This window comes from Ambystoma mexicanum, chromosome 1p (genome assembly GCF_040938575.1).
Source record: "Ambystoma mexicanum isolate Mex_15411 chromosome 1p, UKY_AmexF1_1, whole genome shotgun sequence".
NCBI classification, from domain to species: Eukaryota; Metazoa; Chordata; class Amphibia; order Caudata; family Ambystomatidae; genus Ambystoma; species Ambystoma mexicanum.
The window spans coordinates 1,106,013,252-1,106,030,630 of NC_090921.1; the positions used below are offsets into that span (position 1 = coordinate 1,106,013,252).

Below are 17,379 nucleotides of genomic sequence, written 5' to 3' on the forward strand. Positions count from 1 at the left end.
ACGGATCTGGGCCTCGGTAGGCCGCTGGCCTCGGCCCGGGCCTAGTAGGCCGCTGGCCTCGGCCCTTACAAGTAGGGAGAGTGGGGGGTGGTACATACTCTTCACTCTTGATATATAGTTACATTTATATATATTCCTACACTTAGCAGCCCGCTGCCTTAAGGTGCGTATGGAGGGTACCCCTTTTCAATTCTGCCCCAAGTGCAATCGCAAATACCCTTGGGTCGACAGGCACGCCACGTGCAATCTCTGCTTGCCGAGGGATCACCCCGAAGCGAACTGCAGAGCGTGTAGTAGGTTTAAACCTAAGACACTTAAGGACCGTTCGACAAAGCGTTGGGCCCACCACGCCAGGCAGGAGGCCATGGCAGCGGAGGGCGCCTTCAGCGATGGCAGCGACGCCGTACTTTCGGACGGCGAGGGCATTACGGCGTCGAAAGACAGCCGACGAGCGCAGGTCCCCGACCTCGGAAGGTCGTCCGGCAAGGCGGCTATGGGGAAGACCCCCGGCGACGCAAGCGCTACACACCTAACACACACTAAACACACTAAGACCAACCGGACCTCGACGACGTCGACTTCCCGGAAAGAGGCACAAAAAGAACGGTCCGACTCGGTGTCCTCTGGGCGCTCTCGATCGAGATCGCCTCACGACGCAAGGCAATCATCCACTCTTGCCAAGAGTGCCTCGCTACACACACTAACGGAAGTTCGATCGTCGGGAGACGAAGACGACTTCCACCCCCAGGCCGCGCTCCAAGATACCGAGACCGCGGTTAACATCAGTGAGACCCCACGCCCGAAGCACACAGATACCTCTCCAGACCCTCGACGCCAGGCGTCGAAAGTCTCTGGGGCCCCCAAGGGACAGGGAAAACATTTTTCCACGCACGGAGAAGGGGGGAAACAGCGGAAAGCACAGCCTTCCACCCCTGTAAAGCCTAAGCAGACAAGCAAACACAAGTCTACCCTTGAAAATAAATCACCTGCTAAAGTAATACCCTGTTCCAGGGAATGGTCCAGTGAAGACATAGACAGGGTTATGTCTAGGATGTCTTCCTTGGCTGATTTTTATGATAAGAACCCAGAACACTTTCTTTCATATAACCCTCAAGGGGCCACACCCTCAGGCTCCTCCGATCCTATCCCGCTAAGTAAAGAGCCCCGGGTCGAAAGACCTGAACCCTTCAAGGTTCAGCCTTACTCCACTCCATATTCTACTCCACTCCCCAGTTATCAGGGACAAGTTTTCCCTGAAGAGGACCAGGAGTTTGCATTTATGGAAGAACAAACCGGGACAGATTACTATGCAGAGGATGAGGACCTGGAGGAGGGAGAAGATGAGCAGGAAATTTACAGAGTAGATTCCCCAGTACAAAGCGAAGCCCCAGTTACTGACTCTCCAGTTGATAACCAGCCCCTCCTTAACGAGGTTCTCGCTCGAGCAGCGGAACACTTCCACATCGACACCCACGGTGTACAGGAGGAAAGGGACTTCGCGGAGGAGTTTGTAGGAGAGAGAAGACCGGTCGCTCAGACCATCCCTATCCTCAAATCCATCCAACGAAGAATAGATCCTTCCCTGGTGAATCCTAACCTCACCAGAGCTGTCAACCCCAGAATTGAAAAGATTTTCCGGGCAGCCCAGTCTGACCCTCTGTATATAAAGGGACATCTTAAACCAGATTCCCTAGTGGTGACCAACACTAGAAAGAGGGCTGGCACGCCCTTATCTTCATCAGAAGCTCCTCCCGACAAGGAGAGCAAAAAACTTTACGGGTTTGGCAGAAAGGTAGCCTCAACGTCCGCCTACCAAGCAAGGATTGCGAATTCCACCACCCTGTTGGCTAGTTACAATTGCCATCAATGGGAAGAAGTCGCGGCGCTCATTGCCTCTGCTCCAGAACCGTTAAAGGGCCAGCTGGCTCGGATCTCGGCAGAGGGGAGAGCCGTGTCTGGTTGCATTTTAAAAGCAACTTTCGACGCCGCTGACAACGCAGGGAGATTGATAGCAGAAGGTACTGTTATCAAGAGACATGCGTGGTTACGGCAGTCGGGATTCAAGACAGAAACCCAGGCTTCTTTAATAGACAAGCCAGTGGAACCCGACCTATTGTTTGGGAAAGCGGTCGAAGACGCACTTAAAAATGCCAAAGATGAATATGAGACTCTCAAATCCCTTGGCCAGCTTACCAACAAACCCCCTAACCAGAGGGGGAACAATAATTTTCGTCGCCCACGCGGCCAAAATTCACAAAGAGGCAACTATGCCCAGGGACAAGGTACACAATGGAATAACAACCAGCAGTCTACCCAGAGTTACGGCAGGGGTAACAAGAGAGGTCGTGGAAGAGGCAGAGGCAGCCCCAACAAGGGCGGGGGCACGCCTCCACCAAAACAGTGACGCTCAGTTCAGGGTCCCTTGCCACGCAACCCCAGTAGGGGGACGCATTTCCACCTTCACCCAGGCTTGGGAAGGGATCACCTCAGACAGATGGGTGCTGTCAACAGTATCCGCAGGATATTGTATAGAACTACTGCAGCGTCCCCGGAATCATCCTCCACGACAAAGAGTGCACTCCCTAGAGCATCAAAGGATCCTTCTCGAGGAGATCGCCATTCTGCTAGAAAAGGACGCGATAGAACTCGTCCCAGGACACCAGGTAAACAAGGGTATCTATTCAACTTACTTCCTTGTGCCAAAGAAAGATTTGACAATGCGCCCAGTATTGGACTTACGGCCTGCCAACAAATATGTCAAGCCCCAAAAATTCCGTATGACCACGCTACAAGAGGTAATCCCCCTCCTAAAAAAGGGGGATTACATGGCAACCTTGGATATGAAAGATGCTTATTTTCATATTTCCATGCTCCCAGCGCACAAAAAGTACTTGCGCTTCAAGGTGGACAGTCGCCACTACCAATTCAAGGTACTGCCCTTCGGGATAGCTTCAGCACCAAGGGTATTCACCAAGGTACTGGCGGTGGCGGCTGCACACCTACGCAGGGAAGCAATCCCGGTGTACCCTTATCTGGACGACTGGCTCATAACGGGGGAAACCCCAGGAATTTGCAGGTCAAACATTCAGAGGACTATCGACCTCCTCCACGAATTAGGCTTCTCCATCAACGAGAAAAAGTCAAGTCTGGTGCCAAGCACCTCAAAACAGTTTCTAGGAGCTATCCTAGATACTCAGAAAGGATTGACCTTCCCTTCGGAAGAGAGAATTCGGAATATACTTCTGCAAATTCCGCATTATCAGTCAGGTCAACAGATAACAGTACGCAAAGCTATGCGGTTACTGGGCATGATGGCGTCATGCATTTACCTGGTCCCCCACGCGCGTCTGCGCATGCGTCCCATGCAGGAATGGTTGGCGAAACAGTGGTCTCAGGCAAGTGGTCATTGGGACGATCTAGTGGTCGTTTCGCCAACACTCGTACAGAGCCTACACTGGTGGACAAGAGAGAATCTCGCAAAGGGGAAACCCTTTTACGATCCCGAAGTACAAGCCGTGGTGACTACAGATGCATGCCTGACTGGGTGGGGAGCTCACCATCTCCACCACACAGCTCAGGGTCTCTGGTCTCACTCAGTAGCCAAGAACCACATCAATCTGCTAGAGCTTCTGGCAGTATTCCGAGCGCTAAGGGCGTTCGAGCCCCATCTACTGAACTTGTCGGTGCAGATCAGGACGGACAGCACGACAGCCATGTTCTATCTGAACAAGCAAGGGGGGACTCGTTCGCCAAATCTGTCCAAGCTTGCCCAGAAAATATGGATATGGGCACTCAGACGGAACATCTTCCTGTCATCGCAACATGTTCCAGGGGAGCTCAATTCCCTAGCGGATGCTCTAAGCAGAAACTCCCTCCCAGAAGAACACGAATGGGTCCTTCACAGAGACGTAGTAGAAGATCTCTTCTCTCAGTGGGGTTTCCCCACTATAGACCTATTCGCCACAAGCGAAAACAAACAATGCCCAGGATTTGCATCCAGGTTCCCCCAGCCGGACTCCCAAGGGAATGCCCTGTGGATGAACTGGTCAGGGATGTTTGCGTACGCTTTTCCACCAACTCCTCTCATCAGGAAGGTGGTGTACAAGATGAACAAGGAATCTATGACGCTCATCCTAGTTGCTCCCATGTGGGCGAGACAACCATGGTTTCCACACCTACGCAGGATGGCGGTGTGCGAACCCATCAGACTCCCAGCCTGGTACAACCTACTGTCCCAGCAACAGGGTCAAACAGTGCATCAGGAACCCAACTCTATGAACCTAGCAGCATGGCTCCTGAAGTCATAGAGTTTGGACATCTCAAATTACCACAGAGGTGTATGGACATTCTAAAGGAGTCCAGGAAACCAAATACAAGGCACTGTTACTTTGATAAGTGGAAAAGATTCGTTATCTGGTGCCAGAATAAACAAATCAACCCGGTTGATTGCACTCCTTCCAACGTTGTGACATACATGCTCCACCTGCTGGATGCAGGGTTGGTTTTTAACTCGCTGAAAGTACACCTGGCAGCCCTCTCGGCTTACACCACATCCCATAACAAGGTCTCGTGGTGGAAAGTACCAGTGGTTAAAGCCTTCATGGAAGGAGTAAAGAGACTTCACCCTCCTATTTCGAACCCACCGCCAGGATGGGACCTCAACGTGGTGCTAGCTAAGCTCATGGGACCCCCATTCGAACCCATGCATAAAAGTAGTCTCAAACACCTGACTTATAAAACGGCCTTCTTAGTAGCCATTACCTCCATAAGAAGGGTCAGTGAAATTCAGGCTCTGTCAGTGCAGGATCCTTTCTTTACTATCCACAAGGACAAACTGGTTTTACGCACACACCCTAGGTTCTCACCTAAATTCATATCCAAGTTCCATGTAAACCAGTCCATCGAGCTTCCGGCTTTCTTCCAGAACCCGCAAAGCTCGGCTGAGGTGAAACTACACACCCTAGATGTGCGTAGGGCGGTCCTATACTATGTAAATAAAACCAGACCGCTAAGGAAAACAGATCAACTGTTTGTCTCCGTAGCTACAGGCAGAGAGGGGGATCGCGTCTCTAAGGGCGCTATCTCGAAGTGGATTATCAACTGTATACAGCTGTGTTACTCTCTTTCTGACAAGACTCTGCCTTTTACGCCAAGGGCCCACTCTACTAGAGGCATTGGTGCCACTCTGGCTTTCATTGCAAATGTTCCCCTCGACACCATTTGCAAAGCGGCTACTTGGAGCTCTATTCACACTTTTACTCAGCATTACTGCATTGACACTCATTCCAAGACAGATACACAAGTGGGACAAGCGGTTCTAAGACACCTGTTTGCTCATGACCCTTCTCACATCCCACCTCCTTCTTCTGGTACTGCTCGCTAATCTATGCACAGCATGTGATCTAAGCAGATTCCACAAGCCTCAGAAGGGATACATTACTCACCGTAATCGTATTTCTGATGCTTGTATCTGCTTAGATTCACATGCGACCCACCCTTCCTCCCCTCCGAGAGAAGGCGCATGATTGCTTGTAGTCTTACCTTTTCTGTCTATCTGCTTGGATTATCTGTACTCACGCTACTCCTCATGCTTCCTCATGTCAGAAAAAATACAATCTGAGGATCCTACACGCGTGAGGGATCTTGGGTACAGTGGACGTCACACTAGGGATAGTATTACTGGCACGCCTGTGTCGACGCCCATTTTCGACTTTCGAAAAACAAACTGTAATACTCCGCAGCTTCCACTAGATGTCGGCCTATGCACAGCATGTGAATCTAAGCAGATACAAGCATCAGAAATACGATTACGGTGAGTAATGTATCCCATATATATATATATATATATATATATATATATATATATTTATTATATTGCGCTTTTATAATAAATTAATAATTGATGTCACACTTAGACATATGACTGTGAGTGATCAACAATGGATGATGTGATACTAGCACACTGGGTAATTACTTAGGAGTAGTATAGAGGATAAGGTAGCTGAGAATGCTTTATATGGTACAAGGAAATGCAAGGTGGAAAAGAAGCAACACAGGAATAAACTTGATATGATTTCAGCAAAACATAATATAATCACTTTTCCCCTTTTGGCAATTCACCCCCCCCCCCCTCTATGCAATGTAAGGAGGTGGAAGGGACACACAGTCTTCAGGAATACAATCACAGTACAATCCCAATTCAGTTGCCCCCTAGCAAGCTTAGATCAACAGGGATGATTTTAAACACAGGCAAAGTACTTTAAAGGTGGTATGCAAAGAAGGGAAAATATGCTAAAAATGATTTTAATTCCCTCTAGAGGTTCAGGGTGTGTGATAGTTACTTTAAATTAGTTCAGGATCACTTCAGCAATGCTCTATGAATGATTGTCAGGTTGCAAACGAATTTCAGCAAAGGAATGCAAGGACAAATATTTTTACACGTGGCTGAAATGAAGCAAAATGTCAAATCGCTGCAATTTAGTTGCGTGCGTCGAGCGCAATTACGGAGGAAGTATAAGGAGTAGCAAGTCGGTTTAGAGCTTGTTGGAAAGCTTAGAATCTCAGCTTCAAAATAAGTAAAATCTCGCTTTTATCACAAACGGTTCAAGAGATGCGGACGATTTTGTGGAGGTAGATTTTCAGAAATTAAATTTTAAACTTTCAGAATGACAGATGACAGTCTTGCAGCTTTGAATCAAAAGACGGGACACGATTTCTATGATGCAGTTCTCAATAGGTTAAAATAGTTTGAATTAGATTATTTTAAACTAAGAGATTGGTTTTTTACAGTTCTGGCTGGGTACTCACCCTATATTTTGGAAGGAATGGGCCTCGTCACAGATCTGGTCAGGTTGACTGCGGTTCTCTCGCCACGCACGGTCTTTAGTACCGGTTCTCTGGTTACAGCGGTCTCGGTCAGCTCTGATCTGCTGGTCTGCTCTGGCACTTGGCGCTTCACAAAGGTCTGGTCTCTGGTTCCGGGTGCAGCTCTGCTTTCTGGGTGTTTCTGGCACAGGGTTCTAGGCCAGAATCAAACAGCTCAGCCCGGCTGTTTTACTCTGATGTGCCCCTTGGAAGTCTTGGGTAAATCAGTTTGCAAAAGATTTTGAGGCCTGCTGACAAATTCTGAAGTCTGAATTCAAAGTTCTGGTCTCTGTCTGGATTTGAAGTCTAAGCGCTGGATCTGGTGTCTTCTGGCAAAAATGCTCCGCAAGAAATCAGCTTGAAGTGGGAAGTGAATGTCCCTGTCTGGCTTCCAGTGGCTCTTATGTGTTTAGAAAGTGGGTGGGTCGGCTCATTCTGCATGCCGAACCCTCTCAACTTATCATTGGCCAGTTCCTCCTCTCTTTTGATTGGGGGAACTGGGTTGTGAGTCAGAGTGATCAGGTAGGTTCATGGTCAGAGGATACTCCCCTTGTCAAATTGCACACAAATCTATTTCTGATCCAAATACATATTTATCTATGTACCATTTTTCTAATATTATACGTCCAGTTAACATATTTTCTGTAGCACCAAACCATCCAATCCCTGTCTTTGTAAGATGTCGTGTCCACTTATGACAGAATTCTAACCTTTTCATCCAGATAACGACCTCTAAACCTTTCCAGATTTTACACAAATGTGCACCAGGGATACATTTGGAGTAACAACCTTTTTTCCGCTACTATCCCCAAGAACATACCACAGGGTCCTAACACCTCTTAAAATGTGCACAGAAAAATAACAAGAATGATGATGTTATTTATATAATTTTTACAAGTCCGCACTATGAATTATCCATCTTTTGAAAATTATGCTCTGGCCCCAAAGGGGTGTGGTTTTCCAAAGCACATGGTGGAATTTCTGGTTTATCCACTTCCCCCAAGCTCAGCTGGCTCACAGATGCAGTGCCCCTCCCCGATTCCTTCCAAGAGGAAGCCATTTACGACCCCCCTAATTTAACATTTGCCTGGGCCAAGGACAGTGCTTTTAGTTTCCTGTAGTCCCCAGGTGCTCCTCCCCTGATTCAATCAGGGAGGTGTCATCTCCTTTTGGTAGGGGCAGCAGAATGCAGCCAGGCCTGTGAAGAGTTGCTGAGCAAGTTTCACTCCTGTCGGGGGTAGTTGCCGGGCAGAATTCACTCTCTTCAAGCCAGGCTTCAGCTAAATGTCACTTTAGTTCCCAGTTTTCTACATTCAAATCAAACTTGCAATTTTTACACATGCAGCTAGAACGCTGATTCTAAGTTCAAAACTATGGCATTTAACAGTTGCAAACTATGTGCCACTCAACAGTAGGTCACTCATTTATTTTAAACATTTAGATTTTAGTGTCTTTCAGTCCAATTTCACTTCAGCTGCTGACATCCACAGCTCAGCCAGTTTTGTTATAAACATTGTTTTGGGCTCTTTCTCTTTCCAGATTTTGTATGCACACAAGTCTACCTTCTGCCAAATGTCTGCTGGTGTTCATTGAGATTTTTGAATATCTTGCAATGTTTAAAATAGGCTTTTTTAGCTTGCATTTCAGAGAAACAAAGGTGATTTCAAAGCGTTTTTTTTTTTAGCCACCGGTACTGCTGTTTTTCCTTTGGCACACATTTCACTCATGGCACTCCTGGCCCCTCACGCTCACACTGGTGGGTGGCAGGTCAGGCGACCATTTTGTTGTGCGCAAAGACTGCACGGTTCTCCAGGATTCTGGCGCAAATGTGGGCTTTTCCGCCCTCTTGGATTTCCTAAGTCCACAGCACCAAATGTTGCAGCATAATAGTCCAAATGTGGGTCAGGACACCCAACAACCTGCCTTGGCGCAGAGAGGCACATTGGTGTGCCAATCTGGCACCGCGGTGCCCAGACCTTACTGCCCCACCCACTGGGGGCCTGTCCCACCATTTTTGTGGTTCCCTTCCCCCCACCCACCCCAAATGGAGGGGGGTTGTACCTCACGCAGCCGTTTGTAGGAGGCGCAGGGAGGCCTGCATGAGGTGCCCCCTGCCACCCATTTGGGGTGAGAGGGCCCCCAAAAATGGAGGGACAAGCCCCCCAGTGGGTGGATGGGGATCTCTGTTTTCCTTGCTGGCTTCGACACCCTAGGCCCAAATCTGTAGGTTGCCCACATGAACAAATTGTGCTGTGGCGAAAGGCTTGGGCTTACCAGCGGGTTACCCCCAAAACGGGGATCCCCATGCATTTCCCAAAAGAGGACACCCGTGGGAATGCACAGAGATCTGACTTGCGCGAAGCGGCCCAGAATTTATTACCCAGAACCCCAGACAAAGTGAACATTGTGTTTTTCCCCCACCAAATATCACACTTTGTCGGGGATTGTGGCTTAAAAAAAAAACAGGGGCAATTTACGCAAGGCAAACCTCTGTGGATTCCCACGGGTGTTCTCTTTTGGGAAATGCATGGGATTCCCTGTTTTCCTTGCTGGCTTCGACACCCTAGCCCCTAATCTGTAGGTTGCCCACATGAACAAAATGGTCAGTGGCAAAAGGTTTGGGGTTACCAGTGGGTTACCCTTTTCCTTTTGCGCCCCCGGTAGGTGCACCCACACATGAGGTACCGTTTTCATCGGGACACATGTGGGGACGTGGGAAGGTAGGCCATGTGGTGTTGGCGGTGTGTTTTGATAGGTGAGCCGAGTGACATGTGCGGAAAATGTGTTTGTTTTCCCCACATTTCGGACTTTGCAGGGGTGTCTGGATAATAAATTCTCGGCCGATTTGCGCAAATCATACCTCTGCGGATTCCCACAGGTGTCCTTTTTTCGGAAATGCATGGGGTTCCCTGTTTTCCTTGGTGGCTTGGACACCCGAGGCCCATATCTGTATGTTATGCTTGTCTGGAGAAAGTGTCAAATTCAGACTTGGGGTTACTTGTGTTTTAGGCTTTCCCCTTGGCGCCCAGGTAGGTGCACCCACACATGTGAGGTACCGTTTTCATCGGGACACCTGTGGGAACGCAGGAAGGTATAACATTTGTTGTTTGTGTGGTTTTCATAACGTTTTGACCCATTTGCTGGTGCCCTTTGTCACACAACCCTTTCATTTCCCAAATGTGACCTACATTTAGTTGCTGCTTTAGGCACCATACACTTTTGTAACCTGCACAAATCACCTACCCTTGAAAAGGTCTGCCTGTGCTCTTTCAAAAAATGGATGCTTGCCGTTCCTCACCACATTGGTTTTCCCGATTTACACATGCTAAGTGCGTCTGTTCAGGCCGTGAGCATAAAACTCCTGTGTACCATGGCTCAGTGTTTGGCTTGTGGTACTGCTTGTTTTGTAAAACACTACAGAAAATGTTTGCTTTCCTAACTGCAAGAGTTGGGGGAATGTAGCAGAGCATTGCTTTTCTCAAAATTCATAGAAGCCATTGCCGTACCAAGCCAACCATGTCCAACGCATACCTTTTTTTTCTGTCATGTTCCCGCTTTTCCCCCAATCTATGGCAATTTCCCCTACCTAGTTGTTGCCTGCCCTACGCAAATCACCCCTTCCTAAACTTGGAATTTTGTCTACTTTTCAGAAATATATGCCTTTCTGTCCTCCAATTCGGCTTTCCTACCCTTTTCTTCCATTCCGTCCATGATTGTCCAATTGGCAAAAATGGCTGAAATGGCCTACCTCTCACAAAACGGTTGATAAACGCATCAAAATATTTTTTTTTTCGTTTCCACTCAACCTGTTCTTGAAAGCCAGGAAATTGGGGACTCAGCACAGCAAACCATTTGTTCCTAGCTCTTACAAGGAAAAAAACCACAGGCTTCTTTGTGCATCATTTTATTGGCATTTTTTGAAAAACCCCAAAATGTCTGCCCTTTTTGCTTATTTTCTCTCACTCCCCCTAAAGCAACCTAGGATTCCTGGGTGGCGTTACGACCACCTACATGTGGGGAAATAAAGGAGCCAAATTTGGCCGAGATATCTCGTGTAACAAAAAAGCTACAAGCCATTGAATGACCACATACCAAAATCGCCAAAAAAGGCCCTGGCACTGAGGGGGAAATACCCATGGCAGTTAAAGGGTTAAATAAACCATTTATTTTTACAATACGTAGGGCCTCATCACGAGTTGGGCGGTAACCCTTAAATCCGGTGATTAGTGTTACCGCTGCATCTACCGCTCCGCCCAATTTGCGAGTCTGGTGAGCTGGGGGTAAACATGCCAGAAAAATGCCAATTTTTGGCACGATTACCCCCAGCGTTATTACCGTACCGTAATTACATCGAAAATTCCCCATTATATCCAATCGACCCAATAGAGAATGGGGAGTAACGGTTAGCGCACAATCCGCGATCCGGCGGTAATACCGCTGGATGGGTGGGCGATGATGCAAATGCAGTTGCCCAGTATCCCATTCGGGATACCGTCCAGCTCGTGATGAGGCCCATAGTGTTTGTGTTTGATCGGACCATATGTATGCTACAATTTCTTTGTACCAAGCTACAGCCCTCTCTCCCTCCTGGCTGCTCTGTCTACCCTACCAAATGTTGTTAGGTGGTACAGCCTTGTACTAAGAGTGGAGTTTTGAACTGCTTCAGATATGGTTTTATGAAGCCCTAAATTGGACTTTAGAAAAACTGTCCCCAACAGTAACATCTTTCAGCTTTTAAAATGTCTTTCTCTAGCAGATCATGGTTTGTATGTTGATGTAAATATGACTTTAACATTTTGATATAACAAGAGCATCTCTAGTCCAAAACAACATTTTGGGTTGCATTTTTGAAAATCCCTCATTAAAACCGGGTTCTACTCTAGTATACCACTCGGGGTAGCAAGTGTTTCAAGTTGCATTTTTCTTCTTGGTCACTGTGACTTAGTTTGTGTTGCTTGGTTAATTATGACTTCGTCAAACAGCATTTTTCCAATTTGTAAAGAATAATTGTGAAGAATTAATAGCAAATCAAGTTAGTTGCTGTATGTTTACCCTCTGTCAACCTCTGTATGTTGTTGTAGCGCATTTCTTTTAATTGTGGCCTTCCTATTTTTTGCAGGTTATAAGATTGCCAATCCTGATATTGTATTCAGGATTAAAGATGAAGGAGAATCCTACATCACCAATAGTCAAGTCCCAGAAAAACGAAGGTGTCTTCAAAGTACCAAATCCAGTAAGCAGATACGAATATCAACAATATTGTGCATTGATAGAGTGCAGCATTGTTGTTTCATAGGAGAGCATCAGCATGATGTGGTTATTTCACAATGGTTCATTTTAGTAGTGCTTAAAACATCCCAGTTCTATTTAAAGCAATTTATTTGAGAGCAAGAGAGGTACTTTATGCAGAGCATAAGCCCCATGAAAGCAGCATAATAAAACGGACCATTGTTAATTTTTGCAATATATTCAGCACATTGTGTTTGAAAAAAACGCTCAAAAGAAAATACAACTATCAATAAACAAGTACCCATCTATACACTAAGCCGCTGACATTTTGACAATACTCTTCTTCCTATAGTGAAGGCTTGTCTATAGTGAGACTGGATTGGCCATGTGCCTGCTGTAGTATTTGCTGATAGAAGAAACAGCGGGCATAGAGTTACACTGCCTAAATCCATGCAGTTTAAAAATGTATTTTGTTTATTGCAGAAAAACATAAAAATGCGTGATTGTCACTTGTTCAATTTTACAGATTTTTTTTTTTTAAACTAGCCTCAGAATATTTGTGCATTTGGATGGAACTACATTTAACTCCAAACAGTCAAAACTAAAATGGGTTATCGTCCTCCAATATTGAGCAAAGCGTGTCAGGTTTCAGTACGATTATGGGCTGCCATGTTTTGTTACTTCCATTGCACAATTTGTTACCTTTCTTAGCTTCGAATCTACTGTTGTTCGGCCTTTATTGAAGTGATAGTCTTATCCTCGGACAAGTGAGTTGATTTTATTTGATATAACCTTATACTGTGAACAGAAACCCTGTACACTAGAAACAGCAAACTGCACATTTATGTTTTAGGGGGGTTTACAATTCTAGGCAATTGAAATGTGAATCTAACATTAACTAGCTGGTCAAGGGAACAAATGGGTGACATGAACATGACCGACTCTTAACTTCACTGATACAAAGTCATTTTCAATTATGTTCTAGTGGCAACAGGGTAGAGGATCATTGAGGGAAAAGAGGCTCTTGTACGGAACAGAGAGCCCATTTATAAGAAAGGAGATATATTTTCTTAAAGGCTAGATTGCTACCCAGTTGTACCCTTAATTTCAGGGGCTAGTGATTTTCAGGAGTAGTTGGGTGCACAGAGGGTAAAGGATTGGGGGGGCGGGAGGGGCACAGAGAACCTGGGTGGTATCTCTATTCCCCACCTGCCCCCTGCCCCTTTCACTCCTTTACCCTCTTAAAGATCTTAGCAGCACAGAAAGCTTTCAGACCAAAATTCAAAGCGTGTGTTCCCATAAGAACAGACAACACAAGGCAATGTTTTACATAAACAAACTTGGGCACACACGTCCCAATACTGTCTCAAGTAGCCCAATGTGTTTGGATCTGGTACACTCAAAGGAACATGGCTCAAAGCCAAGCAGGTTCCGAGAGTTGGCAACTGTTAGCAGACAGTTTCAGCAGACCCATCCAACAAAAACACAGGGGTGGGGTGAGTAAAGTGCCAATAAAGATGCAGTTTGATCCATGTATGCCAAGTGGGGTGTTAGGCAAGATTGTGTGCAGTATCCTTTGGAAGACTACAGCAACCTTGAGCTCCTGGCAATAGGAACCCAAACTTTGGTATAAGTCTGTACTGCACAGGTTGGTAGTGTGGCCGAGCAGCCAGGCTTATCTCAAGAGGGGTCAATGTGAGTAGTAGGGTTGTAACACAGAGTTTCACAGTGACCGTTATTCAAATAAACACTTACGCTCAAGGTTTCTTGATTAAACAGTTATTAATGTATTTAACAGTCAGTTATATAAGCCTTCTTCAGAAGGGAGCAAAACACGTAACAATTATAACATACATCAAAAAACACTCTTATTTTCTCAAAATCAGATGATACCCATTGGGGATGGCACACACACACACTTCCTACACCCTCAGGTGGCTTAAATAACTAGGACACTGTGGACATTGATTTATCACTGGCACATTTGGAGCAATACTGAGTTTGGTGCAAAGGTTGAATTGGGGAATAAAACAAAGGATAAAAAATAACTTTGGTTAGAAGAAATGGTTCCAGCTGGGCTCTGTTCCTGTGCAGCTTTGCAGATCCTTTTGTTCCTGGGCCTCAGCCGTGGGGACAAGAGGGACGACGTCTGGGGACTCCTGCACTGCAATCGGAAGGTCAGCCACAGCAATGGGCAAACTTCGATTCAGCTTCACTTGTCGGTTTCAGCTCCTCGCGTCTGACAGCAAATGGCAACACAGCGGTTCTCGGATACCACTTCAGACTTTCATCGCATCTGGGGTTCTGCACTCTGTTGAGTTCGCTCAGGCTTGGTCAGACCTGCTTCGAGGAAGCCTGGAGGATCTTCCTGGCACTCGGATCCGACTAAAAGCGATCCACTCGAATTGGTGTTCCTCTCCCTGGCGCTTCAGTTCCAGTAGCAGTATAAGTACAGCCAGCTCTGAGTTCACTTTGGGGTTGAATGGTCCCACCAACCCAAAGGGAGAAGTTGTCCTTGCAGGGCTTCTCTACTCAAAACGAATTCGGAGCTTCAGAACAGAAGCATGGCTTCACCAGGCAAACCAACGGTCCAGGAGTTGCAGCAGACGTCTCTTCCAAGTTCTTCTTCGGATTCCTTCGTCCAGTGGTCCATTCTGCCTTCCAAGCCAAAAAGCCTCGCCTTTTATGCAGGTTTCTCTCATTCATTCCAGTCTAGCTGTCAATCACACAGCAATGTGGCTGTACTCCAAGGACAGCCAGCTGGCCAATCACTTCTGGGTGCATTCCTATAACCAAGGGGATTAAGCACAGGGCGTTTCGGGCCCTCCCTCACTTCCTGACCCTGCCAGACATACTGGAGCCAGAGGCAGGCTTCACTCGTGAATCCCACCAAAGGCAAAATCAACAAAGGGACCAAACCTGGTTTGGCGCGCAGAGTAAATCTCAAGAAGGACCTTTCCAACAAGAAATGGTGAAAAAAGAAGACAGGCCATTTTGTCAAAATGGGCACCCATGGGTGCCTTACTGCAGCTGCGAACGCAGCCCACTGTAAAAACACACAATGGTAGTAAAAAGTATACCGCTGCCACCAGCCATTAATTTTAGAAAGGGTAATATAGAAATGTTACATGAGAAACTAGACCGAGGGGATACTAAGTAACCCCTGCAGCACCCTATGGTAAGATAGTGTGTGCTTGGTCTGGAAAGTTACATATTGTAAGTAAAGTTAATTTCACTTCACTGCTCTTCACCAGGAGAATGTGTTTAAACCTTTGGGGAATCTGAGACTTCCATGTGCCAATGCACTGAAGGTGCAGTGTGTCGCAATGTAAAAGATGATGCCTATGGAGTTTGTCAGACTTCAAAGTTAAAAAGAAACGGGGTCAAAATCATAATCGCAATAAAAATGTATGAGAGGGTGAGAAAAAGGGCTCACTCTCTCCAGGTTAGAAATAAAAAGTCCAGAAGTCCAGCAAAAGAGCTGGGGGTCTCTAAGGTAGAAGGGAATTAGCACATTTTTTAGAATACTCTGCGCGCCAAACCAGGTTTGGTCCCTTTGTTTGATTGTCTTTGGCGGGATTCACAAGTGAAGCCTGCCTCTCGCTCCATTATGTCTGGCAGGAAGTGAGGGAGGTGCCCCAAATTTCTTCCTGTGCTTAATCCCCTTGGTTACGGGAATGCACTCAAAGGTGATTGGCCGGCTGGCTGTGCCGCAAGGACAGTCACCCTACTGTGTGATTGGCAGCTAGGCTGGAATGAATGGGAGAATCCTGCATAAAAGGTGAGGCTTTTTGGCTTGGAAGGCAGAGTCGAAGGAAACTGGACGAAGGAATCGAAGAAGAACTTGGAAGAGACGCCTGCTGCAACTCCTGGACCATTGGTCCCTGTGAAGCCCTGCTGCTGTGCTGAAGCTCCGAATTCACCTCGAACTAGAGAAGCCCTGCAACGGACGACTTCTCCCCTTGGGTTGGTGGGACCAATCAACCCCAAAGTGAACTTGTCTGGACATCCTGTCGGAGCTGGCTGTTCTTCCATTGCTGCTGTAGTAACCAATTGCCAGGGAAACGAACACCATATTGAGTGCATCACTTTTAAGTCGGACCGGAGCTCCAGAAAGATCCTCTGGACTCCCATGAAGCAGGACTGACCACACCCGAGCCACATCAACAGAGTTCTGGACCCCAGATGCAAGGAAAGTCCATTAAGGTATTCGAGAACCGCGGTGGTGCTGTTTGCGAGAGTCGTGAGGAGCTGAAACGGTGAAGTGCTGCTGATCTGAAGTTTGCCTATTGCTGCCGCCAACCTTCCATTCGTAGTGCACGAGTCCCCAGACGTATTCCCTTTTGTCCCCGCGACTAAGGCCCAGGAACACAGGATCGGCAGACCTGCACAGGAACAGAAGCCAGCTGGATCAAGTTTTCTTCAAACCAAAGGTACTGTAAAACTAAGGGCACCTCTCGTGGTGTAGCCTTGCTAGCTCTCATTTGAGACTTGTCTTGGTTGCCCTCGCAAAGTTGCTTGCAGCTTTACCCCTCACAAGCCTCCCAGCTTGTGGCCCTACAGTGATTTCATTTTCTGCAAAGATTTCAAAATCATTGTGCAAGACTTTATTACCTACCTACCTACAAGAAGTGCTTCAGCTCACCTAGACTTTTGCTTAACTAACATTGGCTGTCCTGGCTCCCTAAAAGACTCTTCTTACCTCTGACTTTGTGCTTTGCCTTTCCCTCAGGAAAGGGTTAAATTACTTTGCATTGAAGGGTTCATAAAGTACTTACCTGCTTAAGAATATTTGTTAACCATTGTTTTCTCCCCCTAAAACTGTTCTTTTGATCTCCCACTCAGTATTGCTCTAAATGTGCCAGTGATAAATCAATGTCCACATTGTCCAAGTTATTTAAGTTACCTGAGGGTGTAAGAAGTGTCTGTTTGCCATCCGCAATGGGTACAAACTGATTTAGTGAAACTGAGCATGTGTATTTATTGAAGTATATTTGGTGTTATGATTGCTTCCTTCTAAAGAAGGCTTATTCAACTGACTGTTAAATAAATTAATAAATTGTTGTGTGTAAATGTTTATTTGAATAACTGTCATGGTGAAACTCTCTGTCACAACCTTACAGCTCATATTGACCCCTCCTGATATAAGCCTGACTGCTCAGTCACTCTACCTGTGTAGTACATGTTTATACCAAAGGTTGGTTTACTATTGCCAAGAGGACAAGGCTGGTGCAGTCTCCCACAGGGTACTGCATACAATCTTGCCTAACAAAGGCCATGGGTACT

General features: G+C 46.6%; 1 protein-coding gene across 7 annotated transcripts in view; it reads left to right on the forward strand.

The window, feature by feature from the left end:
* The window catches only part of LOC138448702 (uncharacterized), a 554,652-nt gene that overhangs the window by 110,740 nt on the left and 426,533 nt on the right, over window positions 1-17,379 (forward strand). For all 7 annotated transcript variants that reach the window (XM_069604718.1, XM_069604712.1, XM_069604715.1 and 4 more), the window contains exon 4: window positions 11,984-12,097. In XM_069604718.1, the coding sequence (XP_069460819.1) occupies window positions 11,984-12,097 (114 nt within the window). The remainder of the gene's footprint in view (window positions 1-11,983; window positions 12,098-17,379) is intronic.